Source organism: Gadus macrocephalus, chromosome 15 (genome assembly GCF_031168955.1).
Source record: "Gadus macrocephalus chromosome 15, ASM3116895v1".
Classification (NCBI taxonomy): Eukaryota; Metazoa; Chordata; class Actinopteri; order Gadiformes; family Gadidae; genus Gadus; species Gadus macrocephalus.
The window spans coordinates 22,129,632-22,152,596 of NC_082396.1; the positions used below are offsets into that span (position 1 = coordinate 22,129,632).

General features: G+C 47.6%; 1 protein-coding gene across 1 annotated transcript in view; it reads right to left on the reverse strand.

Annotated features, from left to right (window-relative positions):
• Nucleotides 1-22,965, reverse strand: part of LOC132473524 (acetylcholine receptor subunit alpha-like) — a 56,144-nt gene that overhangs the window by 27,883 nt on the left and 5,296 nt on the right. The window contains exons 2-5 of the mRNA XM_060073711.1: nt 21,347-21,489; nt 19,821-19,865; nt 19,630-19,739; nt 3,358-3,553 (exon numbers count right to left, since the gene is read on the reverse strand). Coding sequence (XP_059929694.1) covers nt 3,358-3,553; nt 19,630-19,739; nt 19,821-19,865; nt 21,347-21,489 — 494 coding nt within the window. The remainder of the gene's footprint in view (nt 1-3,357; nt 3,554-19,629; nt 19,740-19,820; nt 19,866-21,346; nt 21,490-22,965) is intronic.

The window sequence follows — 22,965 nt, forward strand, 5'->3', positions numbered from 1 at the left end:
CATGTGTGTTTTAATGTTTGTGTCTTTCTACCATTCCTGCCAGGATATCCATTTTGTGTTCATCGAAACAGGCCCAGGTTTCACACTAAGTGAGTATAAATACATTTAGAAACTATATTATTAACTATATGTGTTAGAGCTATGCAGTTCTTAGATTTAATTGTAAAACATTTATTTAGTTTGTTTGCTTAATATAAAATAATATGACTTATGTTTATTTTCTCGTTTGTATTATAAATTAGTTAATTTGAGTTTGTTTATGCTTTTGTTTTGAAGTTATTACTAGCCTATGGTGGTGGGCATAGGTAAGACAGGCACTGGGAAGGGTCATGGTTTTTTACCAGCTTTACGAGAGAGACAAAGGAGTGAGGCTGCTGGTTCACACTGTTGCACATTTGTTTTGTTTGCTTGGAAGATCGGAAAATAAACCTGCAGAAATCTAAATTCACGACTGGACAGTTGACTCTTTTAAGATTCGTCCCCCCTGGTGCCTCAGTGGCTATTTTGATTACGTTGCTTTGTTTGATTTTGCTTTGTTATTGTTTTATTGAGGAAAAATCGCCACTACAATATGTATTATATGTACTGTGTTCAAGTGTCATTTTGTGTCATTTTGGTTGGTGGTGTGCCCCAGGATTCTGTAAACGTAAAAAGTGTGCCGCGGCTCAAAAAATGTTGGAAATCCCTGGGCTAGGTGATATATATATATATATATATAGTCAGTCATTTCACGGATCCCTGTGAGGCCAGGTCGACTCGCTCATTGAAAAGGGAACCCGTGTGTGTGCCACGGAATATCAGTGTCATTTACTTGCATTGGAGCAAATTCCATGCCCATATCACGGAAATCGGCGTGTTTCCGTGATGATCCCACGGATTTTGAGTTAAGCGTCCGTGGTCATTTCACGGGTTCCTGTGAGACCAGGATGTCAAATGTACTACGGCTACAAAAATACCATGTTAGGTCACACGTGGGACATTTGACGACGCTAATAGTGTTGTAATGACCTAAAAGAATGCTGTTTACAAGTAAATATTCTTGCTTATTTGTTTGAGATGATTACAAATGAGATTTCTGATTTCTCTGCCTTTTTATTTGTGTGTTGCAGTTTCACCTTTTCCCGTGTTCTTCCAATGAACCTGTGGAAGTGAGAAATACATCTGCAGAGTTGGTGTTTTGGGAAAGAGTTTAGCTGGCCGTCAGGGTATGAGTAGACATACCAAGGACGGCACACAAGCTTTAGATGTATAGAATGAAGTGGCATCTAGCCCAACAGACCTGGCAGAAATTAAATACAACATTACTAAATCTGTTTACATTTTTTAAGGGTATAGTCCGATTAAGGTAAGAAGCTTTGTGTTTTGGTTACCTAGATTTATATCTCTTCTGCCGGTAGCCACCATGTTTCTACAGTAGCCCATAGCGGGCAAACTACTCCATACATAAGATCTCTTTAGTGCAATCAACGTTTAATGGACGGTCAAAGGGTAACAACTAAACCTCATCACAGGAATGATTTAAATGTATGTCAAATTCAGCTTTCCACGGTGCATTTTACAGCCTAATAAAGTACGATGTAAAAATAAATAAATTAATTAATTATTTTGCATTGATTTAAATCAATCCATGTCTATAATGAGGCGTGAATGTGACAATTTTTGCCTTCCATCCATCAACTGTCAAAGGGCCGTGTACCTTCTCTGGGTCGCGACGTGGAGCTTCCCAGATGTTCACGTTCGCGCACAACGTACCATGGATACATCGTGCATCGTGTTGTGATTGAGGAAGATGTAGCACCACCCAATCCCTGCATTCATACTCTCGAGCACTCTGCCCCAATGTTTCTGCTGTCCTTCCTAACTCTTCTGCCAGCTGTTCTGTCTCTCTCTGTAATAGCTCTGATGTAAGACATTGACCAGCTGTTCTGGACAGTGCTGTTTCCTATTTCGGACACAACTAAACGCTAACACGACTAAATATTATACTTGTTAGCACATTCAGCCTCCAACAGGAGCATTGTTGGTGAGAGAGAGGCTGGGTCTTCCAGCATTCTACGGAAGGATTAGGGAGTTTTCCTCCATCTCATATCACCATACAGAGATGGAGACTAGGGAGGGCTCCTCACTCTGGAAAGAGAAGGACTAGGGAGTGCTCCTCCCTCTGGACAGAGAAGGACTAGGGAGTGCTCCTTCCTCTCATATCACCATACATTGAAGGACTAGGGAGTGCTCCTCCCTCTGGACAGAGAAGGACTAGGGAGTGCTCCTTCCTCTCATATCACCATACAGAGAAGGACTAGGGATTGCTCATCATTCTGGAAAGAGAAGGGCTAGGGGGTGTTCCTACCTCTGGCCTCATATCACCACAAAGAAGGAATAGGGAGGGCTTCTACCTCTGACCTCATGTCACCATACAGAGAAGGACTAGGGAGTGCTCCTACCTCTGGCCTCATGTCACCATACAGAGAAGGACCCGGGAATGCTCATCCCTCTGGCCCTAGGACAGAGGGCAGCTGTATCTTTGGGAAGCGCACCTTTTTCAATAAGAGCTTAAACTGAGGTCCTGACCCCTGCTGCTCACTAAACATCCCTTGATACTCATCACAAGAGGAGGAGGGCTAACCCTGGTGTCCTGGCTCTTGTACCAACTAATCATCCCTTAACCTCTGATTGGATAGCCTCATTCATCACCTCTCCACTGTGACCAGTGTGTGGTGGTCATACTGGGTTACACATACTGGTAGTGGATGAAGTCTATGTAAAAGCGCTTTAGGTACCTTAAAGGGTCATTTAATTAGTTAACATGAACACCATTAGTCAGTTAACTGTTAGCTAATACTTCTAAGTGCATGAACTAATGTTAATTAATGTTGTACCTTTGCATTATAAAGAGTCCCAGTGGAATTACTCCTCAGCATGTACTTAGAGTGCAGTGTTCTCTGCACTGGCTCACAGCTACCGTTACACAAGCTGGGACCAACAAACCACAGTAAAGAGCAAGGAAAACACAACAAAGTAAATAGACCTGATGCACATTCATAGTTTGGGACGAGTAAGGTATATTTGAGACAGTTGCACATCCTATAGGGGGCTGGAGAGACTAGGCTATTTCCATCCCTTAATGTGTGTGTGTGTGTGTGTGTGTGTGTGTGTGTGTGTGTGTGTGTGTGTGTGTGTGTGTGTGTGTGTGTTTTTTTTTGTTTGTGTGTGTTCGTGTGTGTGTGCGGTTTGAGGGTGATTGTGTGTGTGCGTGTGTGTGTTTGTTCGTAGAGTGCTTCACTGCGCATGGATTCGAGTATGTCTGCGTGTGTGTGTGTTTGTGCCTGTGTGTACAAGTGCCCCCATCGGGTTACTCACCGGGTTGATGACCACAAGCGTGCCGTCGTAGGACCAGGTGCCCAGCTTCATGCTGCAGTTCTGCAGGTCGAAGGGGAAATGCAGCACGATGATCTCACAGTAGCTCTTGAAGATGGCGGGCGGGTTCCAGGTGATCTGCCCGGTGTGCTCCAGAAGAACCTTGGTCTCATGGATGATGGCAAAGTCCCCGTCAGCACTGGTAAGGAGAGAAAGAGGGAGGAAGGGGCCGCACAGAGGGTTCAGGCATGAAGAGGATGAACCAGAATGATCAATGGATGGAGGAGAACAGTGAAAGGATGGCTCTGTGTTTACATATTTACATCAGATGGTCACTAATGCATTGATATCATAATGTAAACTGTCCGTCATTTCTAACTCAAATGTCTACCAACATTTCAACCTCTCTTACTTTACGCATTATCTGTTTATTAGTTTGTAGATTCATGGTTTCTTTTCATATATTGTCTTATACTGCTTCTGCCCTGTACTCTTTTTATGTTCTGGATTATCGCAATAACCCGAGCGGTCGTTTGTTATTGGAGTTCTGTGCTAGTCATGGATTATCCATACCGAACACCATGTTCGAACATAAGGGTACTCATAAGTGTACCTGGTACCGGAGTACCCTAGGCCGAAGATCAATGATCGATTTCGTGATCGTGTCATCTGATCTGAGGCCGCATGTTCTGGACACTCGGGTTAAGAGAGGGGCGGAGCTGTCCCCGACCACCATCTGGTGGTGAGTTGGATCAGTGAATGGGGGAAATTTCCGGATGGACCTGGTAAGCCCAAACGAGTAGTGCGGGTGAATTGGGAACGTCTGGAGGAGGCCCCCGTCCTAGGTATCTTCAACTCACACCTCCGGCTGAGTTTTTCTGGCATTCCTCTGGAGGTTGGGGGCATTGAGCCGGAGTGGGCGGTGTTCAAAGCCTCCATTGCTGAAGCTGCAGCGGCTAGCTGTGGCCTCAGGGTCTTAGGCTCCTCAAGGGGCGGTAACCCTCGGACACCGTGGTGGACACCGGTGGTCAGGGAAGCCGTCCGATTGAAGAAGGAGGCCTTCCGGGATATGATATCCTGGAGGACTCCTGACTCGGTTGCAGGGTACCGACAGGCTCGAAGGGCTGCAGCTGCTGCCGTGTCGGAGGCTAAGCAGCGGGTGTGGGAGAAGTTCGGAGAGGCCATGGAGAAGGACTTTCGGTCGGCACCAGAGCATGTGAGCGGAGCGGAGCGTGGAGCGGGTGGTGGAGCGGAGCGGAAGAAATAGGTTGGAGTGGGTTGGAGCGCAGAGCGGTTTTAAATTCAAAGGCCGGAGCGGGGATTTCACTCCGCTCCAGTCCGCTCCGATTTTAACTGCTTCTAGCGGCTTACATGTAGGTGGTTCACGTAGAATAGAATGGGTTTCAATGGGAGCATCCAAGCAACCTGATTGGATAAAACGCGTCACGTGAGACCCTTCCACCCCCCCCCCCCCCCCCGCAACACTGGCTCGTGTGCCCGCGAGAGTAGCAAGATGGAGTTTGGGAAGTACAAAAGTAAAAATTTGAGCGGAGCGTGGAGCGATTTCGCCGGAGCGGCAGGAAATTTAAGATGAGCGCGGAGCGGTTTTGAGCGGAGCGCCCTGGCACAACGTTGAGCGGCAGAGCGAATGAGCGGACATCCTCCTGAGCGGGGAGCGGGAATTGCGCGGCGCTCCGCTCCACTCACATGCTCTGGTCGGCACCAAAGTGTTTCTGGAAGACTATCCGCCACCTCAGGAGGGGGAAACAGGGAACCATCCAAGCTGTGTACAGTAAGGTTGGGACTCTGTTGACCTCAACTGAGGTGGTCGTCGGACGTTGGAAGGAACACTTTGAGGAACTCCTGAATCCGAATAACACGCCCTCTATGTTGGAGGCAGAGCTCGAGGTTGATGGTGTTTCGTCATCAATTTCCCTGGTGGAGGTCACTGAGGTAGTCAAACATCTCTGCAGTGGCAAAGCCCCATGGATTGATGAGATCCAGCCAGAAATGCTAAAGGCTCTGGGTGTTGAGCGGCTGTCTTGGTTGACACGCCTATTCAACATTGTGTGGGAGTCGGGTACAGTGCCAAAGGAGTGGCAAACCGGGGTGGTGGTTCCCCTATTCAAAAAGGGGGACCAGAGAGTGTGTGACAATTACCGGGGTATCACACTTCTCAGCCTCCCTAGTAAAGTCTACTCCAAGGTGCTGGAAAGGAGGGTTCGGCCGATCGTCGAACCTCAGATTGAAGAGGAACAATGCGGTTTTCGCCCCGGACGTGGAACCACGGACCAGCTCTTCACTCTCGCAAGGATCTTGGAGGGGGCCTGGGAGTATGCCCATCCGGTCTACATGTGCTTTGTGGATCTGGAGAAGGCGTATGACCGGGTCCCCCGGGAGAAACTGTGGGAGGTGCTGCGGGAGTATGGGGTAAGGGGGTCTCTCCTCAGGGCCATCCAATCTCTGTACTACCAAAGCGAGAGCTGTGTTTGCGTCCTCGGCAGCCAGTCAGTTTCGTTCTCAGTGGGTGCTGGTCTCCGCCAGGGCTGCGCCTTGTCACCAATCCTGTTTGTGATATATATGGACAGGATATCGAGGCGTAGTCGTGGTGGGGAGGGGTTGCAGTTCGATGGTCTGAGGATCTCGTCACTGCTTTTTGCAGATGATGTGGTCGATCTACCGGTCGATCTTCGTTCCTATCCTCACCTATGGTCATGAGGGTTGGGTGATGACCGAAAGGACGAGATCGCGGGTACATGTGGCCGAGAAGAGTTTTCTCAGAAGGGTGGCTGGCGTCTCCCTTAGGGATAGGGTGAGAAGCTCAGCCATCCGTGAGGAACTCGGATTAGAGTCGCTGCTCCTTTACTTAGAAAGGAGTCAGTTGAGGTGGTTCAGGCATCTGGTAAGGATGCCCACTGGGCGCCTCCCTTGGGAGGTGTTTCAGGCACGTCCAGTGGGGAGGAGACCTCGGGGAAGACCCAGGACTAGGTGGAGAGATTATATCTCAACACTGGCATGGGAACGCCTCGGGATCCCCCCGTCAGAGCTGGTCAATGTGGCCCGGGAAAGGGAAGTCTGGGGCCCCCCGCTTGAGCTGCTCCCCCCGCGACCCGACCCCGGATAAGCGGATGAAGATGAGATGAGAGAGAGAGAGATTATCGCAGTTTAAATGATCTAAGGCCGTATTCACAAAGAATCTTATGGCTAGAAGTAGCTCATAAGTGGCAAATTTAGAAGAAACTCCTAAAAATTATGGGCGTGTCAGTCTCAAAATTAGGACTCCTAATTTATTTTACTCAGAGCAATTCACAAAGTATTTTAGGCCTAAAAGTAGCACCTAAGTCTAGGAGAGCTTAAAAGTCCTCGAGAGGACTCCTAACTCAGTAAGACCTATTCACAAAGATTCTGAAAATGGCTGCAGTGAAACAAAATGTTTTAGAGACAATGGAGGACTGCGAATTGATAAAGAAATATATGCTAATGCTGCGTTTCAGTATTCTCTGCGAACCGACTCGGATCTCGGATCTGACGCCACGCCCACACTTCAAGCGTTTTATTATTTTGCTCGGTCGTTGGAGGAAAACATGGACGCCACCCGGAAAGCTGTTGTCGCGGTAGCAGTGGTCCAAGCACAATGAAAACAGTTCATACTTCAAGTCACAATGGCCGCAGCAATCTTGAATTCTGTCTCGGAATTTTGCTCGGTCACCACCGAGATCCGAGAAGAAGAATAAAACGCACCATAACTACCCCAACACGGACTGTGGCGATCACCGGGTTCCATTGTTTCATTGCGTCTGTCGGCGGCTAGTCAATGTAATGACTGTGAGAATAACCTTTCCAAAATGTTAAACTGGCTCCACAAGAGTAAAAGGAAACGAACGGATTCAGAAGACGGCATGTCCGATCTTCTAAACTCGAATGACTCGTCAACATTACCTTTAGTAACGCTTACGAGACAGAGTGTTAGCACCGCTCCTAGCTGTCCACAGCCTGACATGCTATCAGCCAAACGACCCGACCGACCAGCGGCTCCCGATAAAGTTGACGATGACGTTAATAATAACCCGGTGAGTCCTGCAGAAGTAATGGCCTCACTGTTGGTAAAGTGACCAAAGGATGTATTTTTTATCACAAAATGACTGGCTCATTGCCAAAGAAAAGAAGCTAGGCTGAAAAGTGTGCAGCAAAGTAAAATCGCTTGCTGCTCACACAGAGCAGGGACTGAGGCTGTCACCTGAGTGGAGCGGCTGTTCAATCTCTGCCTTTGGTACTGACAAGGCTAAGCAACAGCATTCACTGCGTAAGAAAATCAAGGAACACAGAGATTCCAGATCCCATTTAAAAGCAGTGGAGATAGAAAAGAACACAGAACGTAATGACATTCACCAGAAAATCCAAGACATGCATAAGGCTAAACACGATACTAGTTGCGGAGTGTTACAAAATCGGTAAGCATGGGCATCCATTCACAGATATGCCAACTGATGTGACCTTGCAAGAGTTAAATGGAGTAAACATGGGGTGAGTTTTGCACACAGACAAGACGTGTGGTGATGTAATTGACCATTTTGCTACAGACATGAAGAAGAAAATAGCCGACGACATAATCAAAAACAGACGAAAATTGTGTGTGTTGATTGACGAATCCACCACAATCAGTGGCAAGACTGTGTTAATGGTCTGTTTAAGGGCAGCTTTTGCTGATGCAGAGCCGGACACAATCATCTTCGATCTTCTTGAGTTGGATGGGACCACAGCAAACATAATCACAGACACATTAATGACATGCCTTCATAAATATGGCTTCGATGACAACTTTTTGGTGTTTTATGGCCTTCGCATGTGATGGAGCATCTGTATTGACAGACATGAAAGTTCTTCAACCAGAAACTTGGCCTGAGGGAAAACTGGACATACAGCATGGTGATCCAGAGGTGCTTCGTTTGTGTGACTACCAAAAAGTAGAGAGAAGAGGAAGTATCCAGGGATTTCGGGATTACAAGGACAATAGAGCATCCCAGACCCCAGCCGCCCTGCAGCCACTACTTAAAGCTGTCCATACCATTGCTGTGTCTACCAGTGAATGTGAGCGAGCTTTCAGTTGCATGAATGACCTTCTTACTGCAGATGGAAACTCACTTGCTATGATCAGACTGTCCAACCTGGTGTTTCTGAAATGCAATGGGCCACCTTTACACCAGTTCAATCCACATCGTTATGTAAAGTCATGGCTTGCCAAGGGAAGAAGATCTGCAGATGAAACAGCATGTGAAGCTCCTCACCATTCAAGCAAAGCTGACCCCAAGATCGCTGGACCCTTTTTTAATTAGGTTAATTGTCTTATAATATTTAGTCTGTGCACAATCTTTTGTCTTTTTTTTAATCAAGATTGACATTCAATATTTCTGTTAAAGCTACATTTTTTGTTTAATTATGTCTTCAGCTGTGAGTATTTGTCAACTCTGCTGACGTGTTACACTAAAGTACAATTGTTGACAAGTTATGGTTTATTCATTTACCATTTATAGATTACCTCACTGAATTCATTACCAAATTCACAGCTAACTTATTGTCTACCTCTGATCCCTTTCAGCCTCTCCCTGCAAAGGCAAGGCAAGGTCGATTACACCGGGGACGCGTCCCCACCTGATTTTGTCAAGATTCATTTGGTACCCACCAATTGTAAAAAAAATCAAAAAAAATAAATAGAGTTGAATAATTATTGATTATTAAACGGGTCTTCTCAATGCCGTGGAACGCTCCGTTCACTTGCATGGGCTCTTCACAACTTCCGTCTGTGAATTATGTTTGATAATTCACCGACCGCTGTCAAGGAAAACAATGGACTTTTTGCCTCTAATGACGTCTTTGGTATCACTCCTCAAGTAGTCCGGTAACTGGTAACCCCAGCGTCTTCGGTTGCTAAGCGACGTCAACGTCTTTGGCAGACTATTTCTCTGCTGATCAACACTACGAATGCTGGGTAACAAATAAATTGTCAAAAGACACTATGTGAAGTTATTTTTTCGTTCTGGCAAGTAGCCGTGTAATAAGCGGGATAATGTCTAGAACGTCGCCGGTCATTATCAAAAATATGCTCCTTCAGGGCGAGCAAGACACCTTCGCTGTGCGTCGGTGTCCTGTTCGCCCTGTCGGGGCTTATTTTCACGATAATGACCGGCGTTCTATACATTATCCCTTACTTAATACACGGCTCTTCTCAATGCTGTAGACTGCTCCATTCACTTGCATGGGCCTTCCTAACGTTCAGCTGTCAATTATTTTAGTTTATTACACGGCTCTTCTCAATGCAGTGGAATGCTCACGTCCAGCATATTTGACCGCTGTCAAGGAAAGTGTTTATTTTTGCCTCTGATTCACGTCATCTGTATCACTCCGCAGTCTGGTAACTTATCAACCCCAGCGTATTCGGTTGCTAAGCGACGTCGACGACTATTTCTCTGCTGATCAACGCTACGAATGATAACAAATACATTGGACAAATATTTTTCAGATTTGGCAAGTAGCCATTACGAATGATACCAATACTCTTTGGCTGGGATGATGAGGCAATCAGACAATCAAGTCATTTTAGCCTGAATACATAGATAGAAAGCACCAGGGCCGGTTGCTAGTACCATGGACTGTATCAGAACGATAACCTGTTGAACTAAATGGATGTGGTAGGCTACACCAAGGTGCCACATAACTGCCACATAAATAAAGGTAAGACGCGATATTTATTGCTCAAGATTTGCTGGTGCTGTGGCGAGGTCTTTTGTGTTTTTTTCATTCAAGTGGTCGGCTGTTTTAACTTGCAATTGATAGTCGTGGAGTCAGTCTCTTGTTGACACAAAGTGACTTTTGGTCATTCTTGAATTCTGGAATAATTGAGGGGGGGAGTTCATGAGTTTTGGTCAGAATGCCTGATGTAGTTTTGATGGAATGCGTGTTGTGAATTGAGAACAGCCAGCTCCTGATGTGATAGGCTACAGCGTTCAGCTGTGCAACAAATATTTCTTTCTTTTTCAATCTTGACGACTTTTATAGTGCTGTGTGTAGCCACACCTTTGGCCCTTCTGAACTTAAACACGCAGTTAAATTCCTTTCCTAGCTCCTCTTGTTTATGTTGTTAGCTTAGCCATTACATGTCACGTTGTCAACATTGGATACATGGAGCAGAACATAGTAGGTCATATGTCCGATGCTTTTTGAAAACGTTTTCTTCATAAAACGTGCCAGACTGATTTTGTATACATTTTATTCCTTAGTAATTAGCTACATGGTTATGCCGTCTTTCAGAACCTTTCATTACTGGCACAAAAGAGAGAAAAAGGAGTGCATCCTCATTGTACCCAGCACTTCTAAAAATGCACTTCCGAATGCTTCTCTGTCCCCAGCACATTTCAAACCAAACTGACGCCAATGGGCTCACTGATAGGGGAATGGTCACTTTGCGCCGCCGTTGGCGCACTGGGTCGATGCGCAGGCGAGAAAACCATCTCTGCAGCCACCTCATGTGAAGCAGCCCCAGCGGCACCACCATGTGAGCGGCTGACATCATGCCCAGCAACCTCATGACAGAGAGGGCTGCCCGGGGAACAGGGGCGGAGGAGAGACAACAGGGTCTCCATCCTCTACTGTGAGAGCAGTGCTTTCATTGTAGCTGGACTGGACTGTTTAAATCACTTTTTTCGCTAGAAGATTCTGGAGCTCCGCCAAAAGTGACAGCTGTTGATCCTTGGATGACAGCGTTGTTTCCACAATCCCGTTGAATCGTGGCGGAACAGAGGTGAACTGCAGGGTGTGACCCTTGCTGATCAGCCTGTCCTTCCATCTGGCCAGGGTGCATGCGTTCAGCCATTCTGAGTAATGCTCTGGAAGCGGCTGTGCAGCCTCTTGTTTTGATGCGGCTGTCATGGAAACGAGCCACGCTTGAGCCCCTGCCGCCGCTGCGAGGGGAGGAGTCATCCTCGCTGCCCATGGGGAGCTCCGCCCGAAAGGGCTGGGTGTGTGTGTCATTAGCAGAGGCATGCCCTGCCTGCTCAGCTTGTGACAAGAGTGTAGTTTCCTCTCTCCTGAGCGTTGGGACGCGAGGAGGAATAACACTGTGACTGGGAAGCAGACTGCTGACTCTGTGAACGAGCTGCGTGTCATTCGTCGAGAGCTAGTTTTAGCGGCCGTCCCGCCACATGTCATGCCAGGCATGATGTGGTGAGGGGAAAGTAATGTAGGGCTGGCTTGATCAATAATACAAGGTTTATTGACGGCCTGCCTATATGTGTTGGGAGATGCGTGCGAAACAGTTATGGCCGGGCTCCGGCGTTAACTGTGTGGGGAGAAAACAGCCGTCTTTAGTAAAGAGGTGTTCCCCGCTGTCACACGCTCCTCCCTTGCCCCGTAATAGTCGGCGCTTGTGGGGCGGGAAATCGCCCCATGAGCCCGCTGCCCGAGGCCTTTGCTGGCCGCTCGCCGCAGCCTGCGATGGAGGCGGGCGGGGCTGGTAAGCCGGGCGAGGTTGCCTTTTTAAAGGTAATGAAGGGCTGGCTCGATCAATGATACAATGTTTATTGACGGCTTGCCTATATGTAGCGAGAGATGCATGTGAAACAGTTACACAGTGGGGAGAAAACAGCCGGTGGGGAGGGTGGGGAGAAAACAGTTAAGTAAAGAGGTGTATTTCGCTGTCACTCGCCCCGTAATTGCCTTCGCCGGCGCTTGTGGGGCGGGACATAGCCCAATGAGCCCGCTGCCCGGGGCCTTCGCTGGCAGCTCGCCGCAGGAGGCGGCCATTAAGCCTGGGGGCCAGGAGGAGGAGTTGCCGGCGGCGCCGTGACAGTGGCTGTCGTGGGCCTATGGCGGCGACGGGAGCCTGGAGCGGAGCGCTGCTGCCCGGGTGTTGGCGGAGGGCGGGAGACATGTCTCCGGAATTTCTCTGCCTCCTCGGAAGCAGCCTGCATGTCATCCGGCCTAGATGACAGACGGGGCCCGAACAGCCCGTCCGGGCTGATGGGGCACTACAGTTACTGTCGCCTCATCGGCTCAGGGATGCCCGGGGTCTGCTGCAGCCACAGGTTCCTCTGTATGAGCTGCTGCCACCGCGCCGGTGGAGCAGAGGCAGAGGATGACACCGGCGGTTTTCGCCACGTCGACTGCCTATTCAGCCAGACGATGAGGGTCAGCCGCCATGGTGGAGATGTTCTGTGCCAGCAGGGCGATGTTATTCACAGACATGCTGTCGCTTTTTTAGCATACATTTTGGGGACCTGTGTGGTTCGTACAGATCCACACAGATTGGTCGATCGGTGCGCACGTGCAGGTGTCAATATTCCGTAATCTGACTGACTGAGACCCCGTCCACAGGAAGACGATTTCATGGCGAAACCGCAAAGGTCTTGTACGATTCGGCCTTCCGTCCACACGAAGCCGGCGAATCCGCTGACCAAAACCGTAAACTTCTGAAACCACCCTAGGAGGTGGTTTCAAATCTACCCCGTTTCGTTTTGGATTCGTCTGGACGCCTGAAACCGACTGAAACCGTAAACCATGACGTCATCGCCTCACCCCTCGGCCCTCTAGCCAATGTTAAGCCCGCGGAGTCTCAGAACTCACAACAACAAAGATGATGGCGGACTACTGGCTCGTAATCGTTCTGTAGCAGATCATGTCCCTTGTTGGGTTGCTAAGCCATTATTTATTCAGACTGTTGACTGACTGTTGGTTTGTGTTGTTAGTGGATCGGGGGGCAGCCTTTATGCGCATGCTCGCCTCTTCTTCTTATTTAATTTTCTTCTGGATTTCTGTAGCAGCAGCAGCGCCCCTTATGGGCCTGGCATGTGTACTACAGCGTTTCTACAGATCTACCCGGTTTCGCTTGACTCCGTCTTTACGGAGATACTCCGAAACCGGAAAGATCGAAACCGGAACGGTTTCACCCGTTTCGGCTTCGTGTGGACGGGGCCTGAGACCCCTCGAGCCTTCGAAGTATAGAAAAGTGATTCCGGAAATGATTTTGTTAGGGGACCAATCACAGCTCTTGCCGTCGCGTCGACTGAAGGTTAAATATTTGATGCGCATGCGCACGTTAGAGCTTAGATCGGGCCCAGAAAATCAAGCCCGACCCGGCCCGAGCCCGTGCACGTTCTGTCCGAGCCTGGCCCGACCCGACACATTAACTGTAATTATGAGCCCTAGCCCGATTTCAACCCGACATTTAGTTTAACACATATGTAACTTTGTACACATTTGTTACTAGGGCTTCTCTGTTCAATATATATGTAAGGGATAATGCATAGAACGCCGGTCATTATCGGGAATATAAGCTCCGACATGGTGAACAGTACACCCCGACGCGCAGCGAAGATGTCTTGCTTCGCCCTGAAGGGGCTTATTTTCGAGAATGACCGGCGACGTTCTATACATGAACCCGCTTATTACACGGTTACTTGCCAAAACTAAAAAAATAACTTCACATGGTCTCATCGCATCTCTCTCATCTCATCTTGTGGGCATCCTTACCAGATGTCCGAACCACCTCAGCTGACTCCTTTCTAAGTAAAGGAGCAGCGGCTCTAATCCGAGTTCCTCACGGATGGCTGAGCTTCTCACCCTATCCCTAAGGGAGACGCCAGCCACCCTTCTGAGAAAACTCATCTCGGCCGCTTGTACCCGCGATCTCGTCCTTTCGGTCATCACCCAAACCTCATGACCATAGGTGAGGATAGGAACGAAGATCGACCGGTAGATCGAGAGCTTTGCCTTGCGGCTCAGCTCTCTTTTCGTAACAACGGTACGGTAAAGCGAACGCAATACCGCCCCCGCTACTCCGATTCTCCGGCCAATCTCAGGCTCCATAGTACCCTCACTCGCGAACAAGACCCCGAGGTACTTGAACTCCTTCACTTGGGCTAAGGACTCATTTCCTACCCGGAGTAAGCAATCCACCGGTTTCCTGCTAAGAGTCATGGCCTCAGATTTAGCAGTGCTGATCCTCATCCCAGCCGCTTCACATTCGGCCGCCAGCCGATCCAGTGAGTGCTGAAGGTCACAGGCCGATGATCCAATGAGGACCACATCATCTGCAAAAAGCAGTGACGAGATCCTCAGACCACTGAACTGCAACCCCTCCCCAACACGACTACGCCTCAATATCCTGTCCATGTATATCAGGATTGGTGACAAGGCGCAGCTCTGGCGGAGACCAGCACCCACTGAGAACAAAACTGACTGGCTGCCGAGGCCGCGAACACAGCTCTCGCTATGGGAGTACAGAGATTGGATGGCCCTGAGGATAGACCCCCTTACCCCATACTCCCGCAGCACCTCCCACAGTTTCTCCCGGGGGACCCGGTCATACGCCTTCTCCAGATCCAAAAAACACATGTAGACCGGATGGGCATACTCCCAGGCCCCCTCCAGGATCCTTGCGAGAGTGAAGAGCTGGTCCGTAGTTCCACGTCCGGGGCGAAAACCGCATTGTTCCTCTTCAATCTGAGGTTCGACGATCGGCCGAACCCTCCTTTCCAGCACCTTGGAGTAGACTTTACCAGGGAGGCTGAGAAGTGTGATACCCCGGTAATTGTCACACACTCTCTGGTCCCCCTTTTTGAACAGGGGAACCACCACCCCGGTTTGGCACTCCTTTGGCACTGCACCCGTTTCCCACGCGATGTTGAATAGGCGTGTCAACCATGACAGCCCCTCAACACCCAGAGCCTTTAGCATTTCTGGCTGGATCTCATCAATCCCTGGGGCTTTGCCACTGCGGAGATGTTTGACTACCTCAGTGACCTCCACCAGGGAAATTGACGACGAAACACCATCAACCTCGAGCTCTGCCTCCAACATAGAGGGGCGTGTTATTCGGATTCATGAGTTCCTCAAAGTGTTCCTTCCAACGTCCGACGACCTCCTCAGTTGACTTCACATGGTGTGCCTTTTTAAAATGTATTCGTTACCAGCATTCGTAGTGTACAGCACAGCAATAATAAATTGTCCGCAAAGACGGTGACGTCGCTTAGCAACTGAAGACGCTGGGGTTAACAAGTCACCGGACTACTACCAAAGTGAACGGAGCGTTCTACGGCATTGAGAAGACCTGTGTAATAAAGGCCTATAATATTTCTGTTTATGGCATAGATTTCTGCTCAGATAAGGCCAATAAACCAATGATAAAAATAAAAACGCTTGATCAAAGGCCCGGCCCGAGGATAGTGGTGGGAAATATCGGAGAAGGATGCACTTATCGTGCAGCAGGACGCCGGGTGCAAGTGCAGTTGGAAGTGGTCATGGCTCAAATTAGAAGCCATGACTGAGGTGAATTCAGTGAAGCATAACTTTTCACTGTCTGACTTTTTCAAAAAAATTGAGAAAAAAGAAATTAAAGAAATTAATTATGCCAGCAGGGGTGTACATGCCCTGTATGCACACTGTAAGGCAGACATTCATCTGAGGAAAGTGACAACAACAAAAACTACACAAAGTGTTGCACAGCTTCTCCGAAACCCTCTTCCAGAAACCCCCTAAGCAGCAGATAAGATCAGGGACAGTGCCAGGCCTACACTGCCAGTACCTGTACCTGTGATCGCATATCCAATGCAGAGGCGTGTGTTTGTGTGCATGTGAAAATATTTAACTTAGTTTAAAAAGTCACTTTTTTTAATCTTTCTAGGCATATAGAATATAGCATAGGCCTTCTCATGATAATAGGATATCATGCGGTCATATTTTTTCCGACTTTGGGTAGCTCTCTCTTTTTTTGTCATACATGTGTTTGCATCCCTGTATTCATAACAGCCTCTTGCTGCATCATACACTGATGCGCTCTGTCTGTAAGCTTGGCCGTCAGCTGGTCTTTGGGTGTAGGGCAGCGGTCGCTGAGCCCCGGCTTCACTCCAGAGACAGCACACATAGCGGGATCCAGCGGCGGTACCGCCCTGTAACCCCGGCTGTCAGACCCTCCGACTTCCTGATGTTTTCACCGGGGCCTCGAGCTTCCCAGGCTCCGCCGCAGCCCCACTGAGGTACGGTCTGATGGCGGGAAACATCGGCCAGATCGGGTCGAGACGGGCGGGGCGTGTCGCGGCCCCGAGCCCCCAGATGCCATGCAGCTGGTCCGGGCGTTGGGGGGCCTGAGGCATGGGCACCGCAAGGCCAAGGTTTGCGGCTGCCCTGGCGATAATGCCCAGTGTTGGCTCTGCGCAGTCTGTCATCCGACGGCAGTGCCGCACAATGCCGACACAGACAGAGCGGCGAGAGCGCCAAGACGGCATGTTCATGCCCAAGGCAGCCCTGGCACATCTCATGGCCGTCATACGGCAAGATGTAACCCGTGTTACATGTCTTTCAGATGCGGGTCGTCTTCGAGTCCATAATATCTATTTATATACTTCAGTATGCTACACGATCGCCCTGAAGAAAATGGGAGGAGAACGTCCGCCGGTACCTGCGTATATCTGCGAACTGCGGATGTGATTGAGGCCCCGCGGGCGTGATTGAGGCCCACGCTGTTGGTGGGCGGGGATTACACATTTTTCAGTGCTACGGCTCACGCCTAAGGAAAACCCAATAGCGATAGCCTTAAAAGGCAAAGCCTATACGACATAGAACACAAGGAGAACAAAACAAAAGATACACAAGAGGACTCAGAGAGCTCAAGTGAGGATGAATAATAATGGGATAATAGACTGAGCTAGCATCACCACCAGCCTGGAGAGCTAAATGTTGCATCTCACAATGCTTCTCAAATTATTCGGCCTGAACCTGAGGCTGATATAGAGGGGGTCAGGTTTGATACTTCAGCCCCAGTGCCTGTTGACAATGACTCTACCGAAAATGATGTTACTAGTGTTGACACTGAAGAGGTGCCACAGACAGTTCCAGCTGCAGACGACTGTCCTGGCGACCGGGAGCCAGAACCCACTGACATGCAACCACGTCGTTCACAGAGGGAAAGACGACCCAGAGAAACACTGACGGATGACTCATTAGGTCATCCAACGCATCATGTGGTGGAGCTTCACACTAACCCACTGTATGTTAATGCACTGGCCCCAGGATATGGACAATACTGTATGCCTTGGCCACCTCCACAGATGTTTGGACCACACCTGGGTTGTCCTTCACTTGTGTCCATGGGATACTACTGAAGAACTGTTTGTAGATTGAGCATGGACTGATTTGGAAAGAGAAAAAAAGTGGACACAGTAGAACTGTTTGTGAACTGAGTACTAACTGTCCATGAAGTGTGTCATCCGAGAAAAAGGACTGAGATCAGTTAAGAGAAAGAAAGGAAAAAGAAAAATACTGCTGTGTTCAGTTAATGACTGCTATCCTTGATTGTTAATACTTTACTGATTAAGACCAAATTTCTGATGATGATATTAAGGGGTTAATATTTCAAAAGCTACGTATTGTTTAATGTCTGACATAAGAATCCGGATATTTTGTTATTAAGCTTTGGCATTTTTGGCAACAGATTTTATTTTATGTTTTCAGACTATGAAAAAAGAGAAGTCTCCAGAGAAGATATTGAATGAACAGAAATGGTTTTGTGTCAAAGAAAACGCAGATAATTACACTATTGTTGCAACTGCTCAAAGGTAAACTAAACTGAAGTTTAAACGCTTAATGGTGTTATTTAAGAGTAGAATGTGATTATATCACATGGCATGCAATATTTATATATTATAAGGGTAAAACCTGGAAATGCAAATTTGAGGTAGAAAAGAAGACACTCCGGCGTCACATTTGGACTATAAATAGCCCTTACACGGAGGTCCCACGGACGTCAACATTAGACGTTTGGTAGACGTCGAAAAAAAGATGTCACCTGGCGTCACAAAACAACCCCTTCAGTGGACCGAAATTTGAAGACCAATAATGACACAGAAAAGACGTCACTCCGACGGTACATGGCGCAGTGGAATCATGTATACCTTTCCTGCAGTCATAGGCGTCCAAATGATGTCCAAAAAAATAACTCGGTCCAAAGGTGAAATGTTGTACGTCAAAATTACGTCCATATTGGGTCACGGTTTGACTTCCAAATAGTGGACCTAGTATTGGACGTCAAATAGATGTCAAGAATTGGTCATGGACCGATGGACCAGATATAAACATGATCTGCAAGTCTATCCAACGTCCAATGTTAAGTGGGTTTATTCTCAGAATTCTGATTATAAACTCACAATTCTGACTTTAATCTCAGAACTCTGAGATTAAAGTCAGTATTCTGAGATTAAAGTCAGAATTCTGACTTTAAACTCAGATCTATGGTATTCTCAGAATAAAGTAAGAATTCTGACTTTAATCTCATAATTCAGACTTTTTTAGGTTCAGTACTGACGTCACACAGAGGGGGCGGTGTTGAGGTGCTCATCCCCCTCTTGCCCACTGCATCCGTCAACGGACGGATCCCATTGACTTAGAATGAGGCGGTACCGCAATGCATTGTGGATCCATCCGTTCCGTTGGATCCGTCGGCTCCGTCAAGAAAGTTGAAAATGTTTCAAATTCTCAGGTTACTGACGTATGCCTCTTCAAATACTACTCCCCCATCCGTCAGCCACGCCTTCCGTCATACGTTGACAAACGGTGCAGTGGGTAGACGGTTGTGAGGTGAGAGTCTCGGGAGGTGGCTCTCTGTAGTTTGGACTTGTATATAGGAATTTAAACCGATAGACACGTGTTGCTCGACACTTTATTGAGGGAACCTTTTTGATTTATACATACACGTTGGAATTAAAAGACTGAATACCAAGCGCGGGCTGGGCAACAGGAGACTAGGTGCCTGTGCGGCGGGACACGGAGCTGTTTGCCTACGGTGGCTGTGGAACTGAGGTGGGTACCTCACACCTAACCCCCTAGATAGGTAAGATTGCACTCACCCAGGGAAAGCTTAGGAACATACCTCAAATTCAACGCACCACAATGGGACAGCCACACGGTTGTGTACCCAGGTAATGATGGCTGCGGTAGGTCGGCATCGTAACAATTCTGAGATTAAAGTGAGAATTCAGAGTTTAAACTCTGAATTCTGAGAATAAAGTCAGTGTGGCCCTAATCCTTTTACGTATAAGCGGCTTTGTGAATTACTTTTAAGAAAAAATTGAGATTTAGGCGCACTCCTAGCGGTAAGATAAAAAGCTTTGTGAATACGGCCCCTGATTTATCTCCTTATCATCTGTGGTGGTTAGCCAAAGAGGCTGACCCATAAAAGTGACCTCAGAGGGTTTAATGAGAACAGTTTGTTTGTTGATGTGTGGATCTTACTTGTTGTATAGGACCAGGTCGGGTCTCCAGATGTCCTTCGATGGGACTCTGATCTTCTTGATCCCACTGTAGTCGTCAGGGTTCCAGTTAAGGTTGACATCCGTCCACCTCTGTGGAGAATGAACATCTTTGAAGCTCTGCTCATCGGGCCTTGCCACGTGAGGTATGAGAACAAGAGGCCGATCTCTTACCTGCTTTAGACGGACATTACTGGTCACAATCTGGTTCACCTCATCCTCGGGAGGGAGGTGAAAGAGAAGATCTTTACATTTAGATAGATGGAGACGTTTCTAAAGCTGAATCATGAATCCAGAATATCCCTCAACCAAATCCGTGATTTCCTCAAATTGGTTAAAATTTGTGAAAAGGGACTTAATGGGACTGCAATGCATCCAAGTCCATCAAACCTGAGCGATGTTAAGATGAAGGGTGTTGATGGGTCACCTTGTTATAGGGAAGGGGTTCATATGGAGTTAGATTCATGCCAAAACCCCGCACACACGCGAAACGTGTTTTGCTCACACATAACGATTCACACGCACACAAAACGTGTTTTACTCACGCAAAATGATTCACACACACGCTCAGTGTGGTTTGCAAATACAAAACATCATTCACAAACTAATGCATTTTGCTTCAGAAACAAATACAGTATGTTTTACACAAAGTACAAAAAAAAATCCTTCAAGTACACAAAACAATTCTACAAGTACGAAACACGAAAGCTGCGCGTGGATCGGAATGCATTTGCGCACGGATCGGATTGCATTTGCGCACGGATCAGCAAGGCGGAAAATTAGTGCCAAAAGTCACGTGACAAATAAATGTCCTGTAATTCACACTACACAACAGCAGGTGGCGGTGTTGAGTCAGTTTAAGGCCGCCAGGACGATATTTTTTCTCCCCAAAATCTTTATTTGATGCCAAAACGGACTCCGTTGTAGCGCCTACTTCCGGGGTATGGAGTAATCTCCCAAACTAGCTTTTCTCCGTGTCGTACGATTCCGTGACAAAGGGGCGGCAAGTCGCATAGTATGGAGTTGAATCCACACACGTTTGGCCGGCATCAAATAAAGATTTTGGGGAGAAAAAAGATCGTCCTGGCGGCCTTAAACTGACTCAACACCGCCACCTGCTGTTGTGTAGTATGAATCACAGGACATTTATTTGTCACGTGACTTTTGGCACTCATTTTCCGCCTTGCTGATCCGTGCGCAAATGTAATCCGATCCGTGCGCAAATGCATTCCGATCCACGCGCAGCTTTCGTGTTCCGTACTTGTAGAATGGTTTTGTGTACTTGAAGGATTTTTTTTTGTACTTTGTGTAAAACATACTGTATTTGTTTCTGAAGCAAAATGTATTAGTTTGTGAATGATGTTTTGTGTTTGCAAACCACACTGAGCGTGTGTGTGAATCATTTTGCGTGAGTAAAACACGTTTTGTGTGCGTGCGAATCGTCATGCGTGAACAAAACACGTTTTGCGTGTGTGCGGGGTTTTGGCATGAATCTAACTCCATAGGTTCACCTGCGCTAAGGAAGAATCAATGTGAATGCATGTCCCTGTTATACATTATATGTGCTGCAGAACAGGAACCTGCTGGAAATCAGCTATTTTACTGAGACAGGCCAGTTTTAAATTGTAACTTTGTTACTTTTAATACTTTCCTGTATTATAAATATAAAATAAATAAAGATGTGTTGATGAGCCTCTCACCACGCTGATGAGCTGGATGAGCTGCAGCCCCACCGTCACCACCACCGGCTCTCTGAAGTGGTTGACGGGCCGTACCACCTTGTTGTAGCCGGTAAACAGGGTCTTCACCAGACGGGTCTCAGCCTCGGAGCCCAGCGCCAGGCCTGACACACACACACACACACACACACACACACAGACACAGACACAGACACACACACACACACACACACACACACACACACACACACACACACACACACACACACCGTGTTTTTATTAACATGACATCTAGTTGAAGCACTGATTCGAATGGATTAGCAGCGAATTAGAAGAGACAAACACAGAAATTAACCATAACTACCATTGTGCCAATATTGAAAACCAACTTAGGGATTTGTAGTGAAAAATATACCTGATACTGTGCAACCCCTTGATGGTAATCAAAAGGTAGGTCTGCAGCCAGACTATTACTCAGTCAATTGAATAAATTTAGGGTAAAGGGAAAATAGAGACTCAAAAAAATAGACTCAAAAAAATATACATAATCTGCTTGAAATGAATCCATAAAATCAAGGTAAAAATGGCACCAATTTCTCTTTGTTTTTCCTTGTGAAAACAGCTTTGCCAACAGCTGTGTGTTAATCTCACACACTCAAATTGTCTCTAGGTTAGCAGCCTGCAGCTATCCACATGAAATACCCTGGTGCCCATAGGTCCTATGGAGGTATTCTCCCTGATGCCAGCAGGTCATATGGAGATATCTTCGGCATGTGAATGTTCGTTGTGAACGAAAGCCTTCGAACAGGCATAGACAACATCTGCCTCTTTATCTTAAAAACAAAATCCTGACAACTGTGTGTGTGTGTGTGTGTTCGTGCGTGTGTCAGAATGGATGTTACTTCCCTTGACCTCTCGTCTGCTGTGGTCTCTGGGTTTCCTGCTAGCATCAGTCAATCACCCACCAGGCCCCAGACCAAATGGAGGCCCTGACGAAGGGGACACTTGGACCTGTCAATCACTGCCTTCCCTTGCTTTTAACGTTTGAACTCCCATTTTATTTAACTGCTGGAGCACATGAAGAAACAAACATTGTCATCATCACTTGTGTGTTAAGGCTCAGTTATGGTTCCATGTCGATGCAATGCAATGACCACGCGGATGCTTTGCCGCAGTCATGAACCTGTTTTGGTTCTGAGTCGGGTTTTAGTTAGCGAACCAATCACAGCCCACCTCAATGCAAGGTTATCATTTTTTGGGACTCGCACACCAGGCCCTTTTAGTGGACGCAAGGAGGGTCAACAAGGATGCAATGGGTCCGTAAACCCCCTTGCGTTGCGTCTAAGTGGAACCATAACTAAGCCTTAAAGGTCCCATGACATGCCACCAGGTGTGAGTGTGATTAGCCCTTACAAGTTGTTTTGAAAATCTGTCTCTTCTGACATCACAAGTGGGCAAGTCCACCTAGATGTACGGTGGATGGATCTGTCTACCAGCCTACCTAGGGGGCTGTAGCAAACGTTGCTCATCTAACCGTCACACATCTAGTGGACAAGCTCACTTGTGATGTCAGAAGAGCCAGATTTTCAAAACAGCTTGTAATGGCTAATCACACTCACACCTGGTGGCATGTCATGGGA